Source organism: Peromyscus eremicus, chromosome 14 (assembly GCF_949786415.1).
Source record: "Peromyscus eremicus chromosome 14, PerEre_H2_v1, whole genome shotgun sequence".
Taxonomy (NCBI): domain Eukaryota; kingdom Metazoa; phylum Chordata; class Mammalia; order Rodentia; family Cricetidae; genus Peromyscus; species Peromyscus eremicus.
Genome location: NC_081430.1, coordinates 22,716,129 through 22,728,557, shown reverse-complemented (window position 1 = coordinate 22,728,557; position 12,429 = coordinate 22,716,129). Strand labels below are relative to the sequence as shown.

The window sequence follows — 12,429 nt, the reverse complement described above, 5'->3', positions numbered from 1 at the left end:
CAGAGAGCTGGCATTATTATAAGGATTTTAAAAATTAATCATTGAAAAGTGCTTTGAGGCAATTGAAGCATATGTGATCAATAGCTCACTAGTGTTCGTACTTGGATGGCAAAAACTTGGGAACCCTGAGAGGAACCCTCAAACAGATGAAGAAAAGAGAGAACAAACCAGTTACAGAAATCACCAAACTGTTCATTTTGCTTAGGATATGTTTAGGCATCTTCACGTATCTCCAGTGGAAGGTCCCTGTACTGTCCTCATGTTGGAAACAGTTAAGCCAGGATCTAAAGAGGGAGGCTTTGTCACAATATCAAGTCAGTGGCAAAAGTTGGACACTGGATTTTTGGTTCCAGTCCAGGTAGGAAGAAGAAAGAAAGGAGAAGAAAGAAGGGAGGAGGAGGAGGAGGAGGAGGAGGAGGAGGAGAGAGAAGAGAGAATGAAGAGGAAGAAGAGAGGAGGAGGAGGAGGAGGAGGAAGATAAAAATGAAGACGAAGAAGCTGCAGAAGCCACAACTAGTGATGATACTGCTATTGGCTAACCGCTCAACCTGCTCTATAGACATTTTCCTCCATTGGTAGATGGCCTTTGGTCCTGGACTTCATTAGTTAAACTGTAAGTGCATTTCCCCCTCTTCTCCTCTGTGTTCCCCATTCTGCAGAAGGCAGAGTGTGTGTCTAGTGACTCTGGGCACCTGCTGTAACCTTTGAAGCCACTGTGGCAGTTTCTGGAAAACAGCATGAGTTAACATCATTTCACACTGCTTTGGTCTACAGAGAATGGGAATAAGGGAGTATTAAGGCTGCTGACTGGTTTAGGGCAGTGCTGGAGTCAGAAACCTACCTCCTTTCCAACATGAAGTTCTCAGTTCATGAACTGAGCTGATAAGGACTTTCAGACAGATTTAACTCAGCCCAAGCTTTGGGTTACATTAACTGGGACTTAAGCCTGGGGATACAGATCTGTGGGAGAGTATTTACCTACCATGTACGAGGCCCTGGATTTGAACTTCAGGACTGCAAAAAAGCTACAAAACCAAAGCCACAAACAACAAGAAGAAATGTCAGTCTGTTGCCTATGATGAAATTTAATTAAAATAGTAACACTACGTTACTTTAAAAATATCAAATTTTGCTCTGAGTTCATACCACCAAAATTGAGTTTGCTCTGGCCAACTTCCAGCGCCTACATTTCTGTGAATGTTGTGCTGATTTAATGCTGCTTATGAATGTATTTTATTATTTCTCTGAAGTATGACTTAGAAGTCATGGTTCCCCTGGTATGCTAATGTCATTTATAGAAAGAGAAGAAGGAAACTTTGAAGATGATGATAATGTGAGATTTCAGCTATTCGGAGTACCCAAAAGAAGGATTTGCAATTTTACACAAAGAAACAGGAGAGCTTATTTGGCCCTTAAAAGCTTCGAGAGTTGCATGGGAAGATTAGAAAATGGTATAGGAAAAAGGAAGTGAAGGTCCTGGGTCATCACACTGGTCCTAAGACACGGGTGAAGAGGACTGTGAGCAGCGTGGACGGAGGCAGAGAGGCCTTCCGGTGGAGCGGCAGCCTCCTCGGTGTGGCTACCGGCTTAGAGTCAGATGTGAGGAACATTTCTGTGACTGTGCAATCCATTCTGCAGTATCTAGCTGCTGACATTATATAAGGAAAGAAATAGGAACATCTTAAAAATGCTTCTGCTTGAAATAGGATTCTTCTGGGCCATCTTTGGCTAACCTATAAAAATGTTAATAAAGTGTCACATCAAATAAAAGAATTTAGGTCTGATGAAGAATAAAATATACCACACAGTGGCTTTTTAAAATTAAAGCAGAAGCCATAAAATTCTATTACATAAATGCACAGTAAGTACAGTCTTTATAAATGTTTGTACTCTAAGCTTTAATAAACTTCTTTTAGAAACCTGCAACACATTCACAAACTTGCACTTTAAAAGATGTATTGAATTTTAGGAAACCCACATTAAATAAGTTATAAAATATTTATTCTTACTTATGGTCTTGGGAAGACAAAAATTTTAGCTACCCATACAACTGTAGGAGAAGGTAAGCCCAGTGTTTTTGAAAGCCCCCCAAAAAAACCAATGGCAAAACAGATGTCTACTAGCTTTGAGAAGAAAATTAACCATTTTTTCAAACATTTTAGAAAGCTACAATGTAATTTATGAAAATTGAATAATAAAGAGTATTATTAAAGCTATAGACATTTCATGTTTATACCTAACAGGAAGAACTGCAAATAGACTACAAGAAAGCAAAAAGGAGAAAGAAAAAAAGAAATGCACAGTCACACATAGAAGAACAGCATCTCTGCACTATGGTCACACACAGAACAGTGTCTTCTGCACTATAGTCACACACAGAAGAACAGCATCTCTGCACTATAGTCACACTCAGAAGAACAGCGTCTCTGCACTATAGTCACACACAAAAGAACAGCGTCTCTATACTATAGTCACACACAGAAGAACAGCGTCTCTGCACTATAGTCACACACACAGAAGAACAGCGTCTCTGCACTATAGTCACACACAGAGAAGAACAGTGTCTCTGCACTATGGTCACACACACACACACACACACACAAGAACAGCGTCTCTGCACTATGGTCACACACAGAAGAACAGCGTCTCTGCACTCATCTAGCAGAGATTAGATGCATCTTGACTCCTCTACTTTACTGTAAAAGACCCCATTCCAGTAGACTTACATCTTCAGGGATCAACTGTCAGAATTCACATATTTATAGAGAATGCAGGAAATCTGGGAATCCACAAGGACATTTAACAAGCTAGTCTCTCCATGACAATGGAAGATGTGTGTATGTGCATGTACAAACCCTGCATCGGTCTGTATGAAACACAGCAAAGGAAACCTTGAAAACTATTCTTTAATGATACAAAAAATGATTTACCTCTAAATATTCACAACTTTAAAACTGCGCACAGAACTTTGAGGGTCAGGACTTCCCCTCCAAGTCATACTCCTTGAGTGCAAAGTGTACAGGAGGTTTTGTCTAGAACAAAGTGAAAAAATACTAACACTCGAATTTCCAGGAGTGGGAACTAACTCCAGCTCAGGAAAGTTCTCTCAGCCATCACAAGGGTAGGAATATTGGTTTGTTGTCAATGAAGAAAATAACCAGAGGAAACTAGTTAGCGCTGATTGTTTCTCCCACCATATTTCAGAGCCATGCGGTGTGTAGAGTGAGATACACAGCTACAGAGAGGAAAAAGACCTTGCTACAGCAGACAACTCAAGAGAACATGGGGGAAACATCCCAGAAAGCCTCAACAGCTTGGCCTGCAAGATGGCTTCATGAGCTGTCATCTAGAGGATGTGGAGTGTAAGCAGCGTGATGATTTCACAGGGAGAGAGGAACCTGTTCTAAGGCATGCATTGTGAAGGGGCCTGGCTTGTGAGAGGTTGCTGGAAGGGAAAAGTGACAAGGAGAACCAGGCCAGCTGGGTCTAGATTTTGAAGATATTTCAGAGCCCATGTCCATGCATCTCTACTTTATGTGGGAGAGGTGGCCTTCTAAACGGCCTCTACGTCAGCTCCTACCTCCCAGGTTGGGGGAATTCTGAGCTTGGGGAAAATAAAGTTTTTTAGTTTTCATCGTTAGTCAAGTCTTATTTCAAACTCTTGAGACACAAAATACTCCTTTGATGGTGGCAACTTAATGAACATTCCACTAAGTTTTAACCCCAGAACAAAGAACAAAGGTCATATTGCACAAAACAGTGCCAGATTAAGTTTATATGCATTATATCTTCTAAAATTTGAGTTTATATAAAAAAAATTGAGGTAATTTGAGATTGGTCTAGATCAGTGACTATTAAACCCTCCTAGCATTGGCTCAGAAAAAGGCATGAATTTACACCATGACTAAGTATGTGTACATGTGTATAATTATAACCGAGCTTTACAAAACAGCATTCACCCTTACAGTTCTTCTCTGCTTCACTGTTTCAGTTATCTCACTGAATCTATTTCTCAACCTGCTAAATGGACTGAAATGTTAGTTCTGGAAAAATAGTGGTTGAAAAGACAAAAAGGAAAATGTCTATTTTTTACAGAAAAAAAAAACTCATTCTCTCCAATGTCATTGAGGATCTGCTGTGTTTTCTCAGAAGTGGATTTAATGCTTCACACTGTAGAGTGAGGTCACATGGATGTGAAGGTCAGGATCCTCCCAAGCCCCAACTATTTCTGCTAGTAGTTCGGTTCACTCAGAAGTGTGTATGTTGAGAATTTGGGGGAAGGGAGTGTTTTAGAAGCACTCAATAGTCAACCTTGGCTGTTACTTTCTATCATAGACAGAGGACCCTGGACTCCCCAGCCCTGGACTCCCCAGCTGTCACCTCCAGGCCATTGCCTTCATCTTGATTAAAGCTGTCTTGTTACTCTTCTGTAACAGCAGATGAAGAATGTTCTTCCCTCTGTACCTCAGCCACTCAGGAAGTCACCTGAACCATGCACTTGGCTTCTTTCTCTCACTAGTTAGGGCTCCCACTGCTCTGTTTCAGGACTGGGAACACCGTTAATAGTCTGATCCCGCCCCTTGGCACCACCCTATGCCCTGACATAAAAGCCAATTCTTAAGGGAAAACTCCGCCCCTTCCTCCCTCCCTTCCGCTTTCCTCGCTTTCCTCCCAGGAGGTGCACACCTCTCACCCTTCTATCTCTCTCTTTCCCTCTCTCTCTCCCTCTCCTCCACCACCACCACCAAATAAAACTCTTCACTGAGCACTGTATGCATGGCACCTTGGCTCTACCCGCCAGAACCTCCTGCTTAGCAAACAATATCATAACAAACACTGGGTGCCATAACCCGCCACTGCTCTTCCTCTCTGTCACATTGGCACACCCCTTAGTCCCATGATGGCCGTGAATCCTCTCCTGGGAGCCCCTCCCTTGCCCCTACATTTCCACCATCTTTAGATCATCAGGCACATCTGTGCAAACTCCAGCTGTGGAGAGAATACAAGTCTTTTCCCAGCAGGCCCCCGAGACCCCATGTGAGCTCGTGGGTGTCTGGATTAACTCCCAGATGTCACAGACATCCCAGTCAGGACATCTTGTAAACAGAGATGTTAGCCAGTGTTCTAACTTTGAAAATCACAAAGACACAAATCATATGTGGTGGGGGTTTCAAGAAGAATTTAAAGCCAGGAATTAATTCCAATTAAGTCATTTCCAGAGTTCTGTTTACTTATGTACTCCATCACTTATTCCAGCTAGTCCAAGTCTCACCTGTCCCTGCTATCATGTCTTCTGGAACACAAACAGCCTTCTCCCTGACAAGGTGCCTACTTTGCCTGTTTAGCTCCCAAACAGTGCATGCAGCCGAGGGCTCAGCTAAGATCGGCATGCTTTAAGATTCTCGGTCTGCTTCTCTTGAGCAGCACAACCTCCAACCGTGCGGCGGCGGGCGGGGCAAGAGTTTCTAAAACTGGTCCAGCTGCTTCTCATACTTCTTCCTAGGGACTATCTGGAACATAGGACGTAAAATATGCAAAGGATGTGTTCAGTTTTAAAAATAATGGAGAAAGGACTTAGTATAAGTCCGTTTTCCTGAGACTTTCCTAATCTTAAGCTTACTTTTGTTTTGTTTTGTTTTTCAATTACAGCAGCCATCACTCCCCTGTGGAAACTTTGTAATAATGACCAGCTCAATCCGGAGCTTATAGCCAAATGTCCCCCAGAACGTGGAAATAAAGGAGGTAAGAGTGGAGTGGTGGTCTAAATAAGAATAGCTCTCGTGGGGTCGTAGATTTGAATGCTTGGTCAGTAGGGAATGGTGCTACCTGAGAGAGATTAGGTGTGGCCTTGTTGGAGGAAGTGTGTCATTGGGAGTGGGCTTTGGGGTTTCACATGCTCAAGCCAGACCCACTCCCTCCTCCTCCTCCTCCTCCTCCTCCTCCTCCTCCTCCTCCTCCTCCTCCTTCTTCTCTCTCTCTCTCTCTCTCTCTCTCTCTCTCTCTCTCTCTCTCTCTCTCTCTCTCCCCCTCTCTCTCTGCCTGCAGATCAGAATGTACCTCTCAACTACTCCTCCAGCACCACGCCTGCCTTGCTGTCTGCCATGATTTCAATGGACTGAACCTCTGAACTAAGCCAGCCCCAATTTAATGTTGTCCTTCATAACAATTGCTACAGCTGAGGTGTCTATTCACAGCAATAGGACAATGACTGAGACAAGTGGTGTCTGAGAGAGAAACTTTAAGACCAACACAGTGACCACAGACAAAGTCACCTTTAGAGAATAAAAGTAAGTAAGGCTGGGGATGCAAAGAACCTGCAGGCCTGTGTTTGTTCTGAGATCACAAGAGCAAGGGGAAGGGGAGGGGCAAGGGAGGGGGAGGGGGAAGGAAGTGAGTGTCAGAGTAAAAGATCTGAACATTTACTTTGTGTGTATGTATGTGTTCATATGTGTGCACATGTTCCTGTGTATGCACATGGAAGCTAGTGTTCAACCATGGGTGGTGTTCCTCAGAAGCCACCCACCTTATTTATTGAGGCAGGGTCTCTAACAAAGACCTCAGGCTCACAGATTAGGCTAGACTGACTGACCAGCAAGACTCAGAGATCCTGCTGTCTCGGTCCTGTGCCCCAGCACTGGGGTTACAAGTGCATGCTACTGTGCTAAGATTTACACATGGGTTCTGGTGATGGAACGCAGGTCCTCCTGTCTTTCACGACAAGCACTTTACTGACTGGGTTATCCCTTCAGCTCCTGAAAGTGTATTTACTAATGAAAATAATTGCCAATTAATCAGTCAACAGAAAGGGATTGCAAGGGTTGGGGCAAGCATAGGCACCTACCAGAGAATCTCTGGGCAGATTCCCCAGGCCATCCGTTCCCTAAGACTTCAGATACACCTACAGATTCTCTCTGATTGGAGAACTATACACCAAACAGACTTGGGCCTTGATTCACCCAATGTTTTTGTCTGGATTCAGTCTTTATAGAACAAGCACATTTCCCATATGCTTTTCAAAACATGAGGAGGTACTGGACATAAAGACTTGGACTCACTTATCTAGCCCTGGTCCCATACTTACTGCCCTGGCCTGTCTAGACATCTGGTACAAAAAGCAAATAGTGGTATAATTGCATAAGATAAAAAAATTTTAAAAATGAGATAGTGGCTAGATAATATCTAGGAGAAGGAGGTAGTTGTTTTAAGAATAGGGATCAGGAATTGCTGGTCTAAGAATTTAATATATAACCATTGGTAAAGGCTACTGTGAACATTTTCCAAAACCATTTTTTCCAATGAAGTTTTTCAAAGGTGTGCATTAATATAGTAGCAGAGAAGACCATGTATAAATGACTTAAAACAAGAACTGTAAAGGCAGTGCAAGGTTCGTAGACAACGAGATGCTTGTGTGTGTGTTTCCTTCACCAAGCACAGAGTAGGCCTCACCTCCTGGTTCCCAACCTCTGCCCCTTCCTCTCCCATAGAAATGTTAGAACTTGGCTATGCCTCTGGCTAACAGCTTGATGAGGATCAAGTCAGCCATGCAATGATGGGGAAAGAGTCTCTAGGAAAAAGGAACAAGGAAAGCTACGAGGCAAGAACTAGCTTGACATGTCTTCCGGTGTATCTGGAGCCTTAACGACAAGGGTAAAGTGGGAAGCATTGTGCCAGAGATCTAGGCAGTGATGAGTCAAAGGAAGAGATCTGAAGCAAGAGAATGGCATATCCTGATGGCATATCTTTCAAAAAGTAGCTCCCAAGTGGGAAATGAGCTGCTAGGGCGGTGAAGATAAGAGGAAGCATGATTAGTTAAGAGGCTGTCAGTATCCAGGCAAGCAAGGGCATGGCCTGGTAGGCTGGCCGCAGGCAGCAGTGAATAAGCCAAGGGCTCATCTGGGGAATGGGCTCCCTGTTGATAGAGATGTGTGTGTGGGTAGAAAGTCTTGCTTTCGCTAGGCAAAAATGGTCCCTTTACCATAACTGGAACAACTAGGGGAGGACTAAGAGTGACTGAGTGGACATCTCCACCTTGAGATGCCTGCTAAGAACAAGTAGAGAAGCTAGGTAAGAAGCTGGGGTTTGCAGCATTGGGGAAACATTGGTGTTTGGTTGGAACCTCCAGCTCACTCCTGCAGCTCCTGCACGGTCTGAGAAGCCCCATTCCTCGCTCTCCAAATCCCACCCTCTTGGAGACTCTCCAACAAAGAAAAGACACCAAAAAGCTCAGCTCCACATTCTTGGTGGCTGTAGCAGCTCTTCTCCTGAAGCTGCAGCAGCCCAAGTCCCCACCTAAAGCCTTCAGCTTTGACCATACTCGGGCACAAACCCAGCTCGTGGTGGTCATGTCACCACTCCTTGCCTACAGGCTATATAAGCTCCCTGCTTTAGTTCAGGCGCGTGACTTCTCCAGCCTGGATCTCTGGGACTGGAGAACTCACAAGGGAATTGCTTTGCTCAAATAAACCTGGTTTTTTTTTTGTTTTTTTTTTGTTTTTTTTTTTACTTTTTAAATTCAGCTTGATCTGGCTTAATGCATCAGTGGAGATACACAACACTGGAATTTCTCTGCACCGAGATCATAGGAATTCCCAGCCCATGATGATGGCTTTGCACTGTAAATTAATAAATTAAGGGACTAACTAAAGCAATGAATGTGAAGCGGGGACAACTCACCCAAATTGGATCTGTCCCTCTACTTTGCCACAAGTCTCATCTGGGAACTGCCTTTACAAGACTGTCCCCTTAAATTCCTACTAAGACACTGTGCTAAGCTCCCTTTATTATTTTGAATTAATGTAGAACACAAAAAGGTGACACGTTTTAAATTTTAAAATGCATCAAAATTTCACTGAAAGAAGAAATGTTATGTAATCAAGGAGGAAATTGTATAAGCACATTGAGATTCAAAAGCAAGCCCTTTGTACGGATCGGACCAAAGTCGAGGCCACACACACTGACTGCAGCTTGCTGACACTGGGCTCAATGGGGAAGGGCCCCATTGTCACACAAACTTGAGAACATGACAGGGAATTAGCTAGGTAACTTGAAACAAGCACTCAGAGAAGTGCTAGCAGAAATTATAGAACAAAATCAAGGTTGACGATTCTAGTCCATCACTGAACAGTCACTGACTGACATCAAATGCCCACTGTGAGGACCTTACATCTCCTGCAGCTCTTTTCTCAGCAGAGAAGATAACCCACACCCTGGGGTAGAGCAGAGACAGATAAGAGAAGCCTGATTCAAGTACAGTGAGAAAAGCAGATCTCCCTAGGTTCTTCAAACACTAAATACAACTAGACATTCACGGCACAAAAACTTACATTCCTGTTCTGAGTTAAAATGTAGGCTTCCATTGATCTAATTAAATGAAGTTGGTGACAAATTAGTATTTTAAGACCATTTTAACATAAATAGTGCTTTTAGCTGAGTCTTCTAAAGGAATGTCCACCCCCCTCCCATTCTCTTGTAGCATTTACCAACTTCCCGTGTAAATGGGAAGGATTTAAGAGGTAACAGTTGACTCTGTACAAGCTCAACCCTGCATTAACTTCTGGAAGCCACACACTGGCTCAGCACCGGAGGGCGCAGGGTGAAGGAGTGTCCCCTAACTTCTAGTTTACTCTGACCCCAAGAAGCCCAGGGGGCTATTCCTCTGAATAAACTATTTCTGGACCCAGTCACAATACTCCCGATTGCCACAGGAGGAAGCTAGCAGGGCCTAGCATCTTGCTGAGGCTGCTTCCAACCATATCTCTGCCATCCTGGTGAGTTCTTCCCATGAAACTGTGGAAAGAAGGAGAAAGATCCCAGGCCTGTACCACCCGTGGGGAGCAGCTACCAACCCATTACGGTTCTCCTGCTTACACTTGTTCACTCACATGCTCCCCTCTCCCCTTTACTCACTCCTTCCCCCCTCCCTTCTTACCCCTCTTTCTCCTTCTGAACCTGTCTTAACACTAATGTAGCAATCTGGTCTCTGGTCAGTTTTTGTAAGTTTGACATGAGCTGAAGTTATTTGAATAAAGAGGGAATCACAATTGAGAAAATGCCTCCATAAGGTCTGACTGTAGGCAAGCCTGTCGGGCATTTTCTTAATTAGTGATTGATGGGGGAGCACCCAGCTCATTGAGGGTAGTGCCATCCCTCAGCTGGTTGTCCTGGGTTCTGTAAGAGAGCAGGTTGAACAGGTCACGGGGAGCAAGTCAGTAAGCAGCATCCCTCTCTGGCATCTTGATCAGCTCCTGCCTTAAGTTCTCATCCTGACTTCCTTCAGTTACAGACTGTGACCTGAGAGTTGTAAGCTGAAATAAACCCCCTCTTCCCCATGGTGCTTTTGGTCACAGTGCTTTATCACAACAGTAGAATTGTAACGAAGATTTCAGGCACAGGATCTGTGGCACCAATCTGAAAAGGCTAAGCCAGATCCACTCTGAACATTGAGAAACATGCTCTCTCTTAACTGCGCGTCTTTCTTCTATGGTGGTTAGAGCTGTAAATCATTTCAGTGTTAAGATCTAAGAATCTAGTTAGCCTTTTATTATGTCATTTAAGATGAACCAGCCTTTGGTAAAAGAATCTTCCTTAGGACCCCATCTAATGTGAAGTTTATACAAGACCTATATGCTATGTACTATTTCCCTCCAGGACCTGGGAGAGAGAAGAGACTATTTCAGGGTAGAAGTCACGGTATATATTTCTGGAGCCCCTTGTTCAATTGTACTCTCACTAGCACCTCCAATTCTCCGTGATGTGACACTTTCAAGAGGTCACCAGAAGCCATAGATGTTTTCAAACGTCTGACATTAAATGGACTGCTATTAAAAGCTCCTTTCTCCTGCATGGTGCAGTGTCTTCGGGTGAAAGATCGCTCTACAAGGAGAACATCGCCCTTCCCACCAGGGTAGAAACCACTGCTGGCCTCAAAGACGGCATCTGCTTCAGCCGAAGGTACTGATCACGTGACCCGCTCACCGGCACAGCTTGACAGTCTACCACGAGTCTTTCAGTAAGCCTTTGTACTTGTCTGTAAGAGCCTTTCACTTTCCACAGCTGATTCCTATGAAACTGAACAAAAGGGCCCTCCCTTTCCTTTTGTCTCTGCTCTGTCCTCGAAGGCCCATTTTGCTCTCCATGACTGGCCTGTGTAGTAAAATTAGAAGAGAAATGGTCTGTGTTGACCATCAAGAATAAAGGCTTCAAACCTGTCACCCTGTTTTCCCCTTGGACTCCTCCTCATTGGCCGTTACAGAACTGAGTTGTAAGGTACCGGAGGCACTTCTAGATTTCTTTCCAGAGAGCCTGCCTTACCTTTAGCTGGACCAGATGCACATCCACATGCTTGCTGTCTGCATCCTGCTGGACTGAGTAGGTCAGGTCCCGGACCCTCTCTGAGGTCATCCGGAGCCAGGTCTCAATCTCAGGCAAGTGTAGGACAATCTTCCAGTCAGCTGCTGTGTGGAGTGGGGGTGGCTTTCCGTACTGCTGCTCAGCCTCGATGTCCTTCATGGCCTCTTCTGCCTCTCCTTCTTCCTGCTCCGCCGTAGGCGTCATGTTGATGGCCATGGGGGAGGCATCAGTCGCCATGGGATCCGGGTCCTGTGACCTCAGTGGGGACAGTGTCACGCTCATGGTTAACATGGAGAAATCTAAGCCTTACTTCTTTCCAAAACAGCTGAAAGGCAGAAAGAAATAGGAAAGCGAAGTCAGACTAGATTGCCAAATAAAGCCACGATACTTCCCAGAAGAAACAGGGTTTCTAAATAAAGGCAGATTTCTAAATTAAGAAACCATTGCTCATAACAAAAACAGAAAGAGGTGTTTTGATTTTCTACATTGTAGCCCCAAGACCCGGTATGTGACACAAAACCATGGTGGTACCATCTCCCCAAATACACATTTCCCCCCATTCCTTAGTAACAAAACCCTGAGATTGAGCTGTGAATATTCCTGCCCAGAATTCAGAACTACAATCCTCCTTTCCTTTGTAGCTAGCTACGGCCCTCCCTGCAGTCAAGTTCTGGCCAATGAGAAGCAAGTGGAATGGCTTTGTAGACACTCTGAGAGCCATTTAGAGGGACTGACTGAACTAGAGGATGCCGCCCTCCCGCCCTTCTGTTTGTTCTATTATTCCCGTCTATGTGGTGGACTCCAGGGCTGGAGGTCCAGCTCCAGGTCAGCCCAGAAGATGCTCTGGGATGCTGCTAGGGGATGATGGTAAAGCACAGGGTTAGGGACATGGATCCAGCCGGACACCACTGCCACTCTGCCAGCGTTGCTGATGTGATAGAGAAGAACAGATTTCTGTTTTGTTGAAACAATGACTAACAGGGGCTTTCCTAATATATACATCCAAACATCACTTTGACTAAAGCCAACATATTCAATACATGAATAACTAGAGAAGGGTGTCCTAATTATGAAACACAC

The 12,429-nt window shown here is 44.4% G+C and overlaps 1 protein-coding gene across 1 annotated transcript in view; it reads right to left on the bottom strand.

Moving 5' to 3' along the window:
- The window catches only part of Akap6 (A-kinase anchoring protein 6), a 304,232-nt gene extending 292,288 nt beyond the window's left edge, over positions 1 to 11,944 (bottom strand). The window contains exon 1 of the mRNA XM_059279296.1: positions 11,311 to 11,944. Coding sequence (XP_059135279.1) covers positions 11,311 to 11,640 — 330 coding nt within the window. The 5' untranslated portion in view covers positions 11,641 to 11,944. The remainder of the gene's footprint in view (positions 1 to 11,310) is intronic.
- Between the last annotated feature and the right edge of the window lie 485 nt (positions 11,945 to 12,429).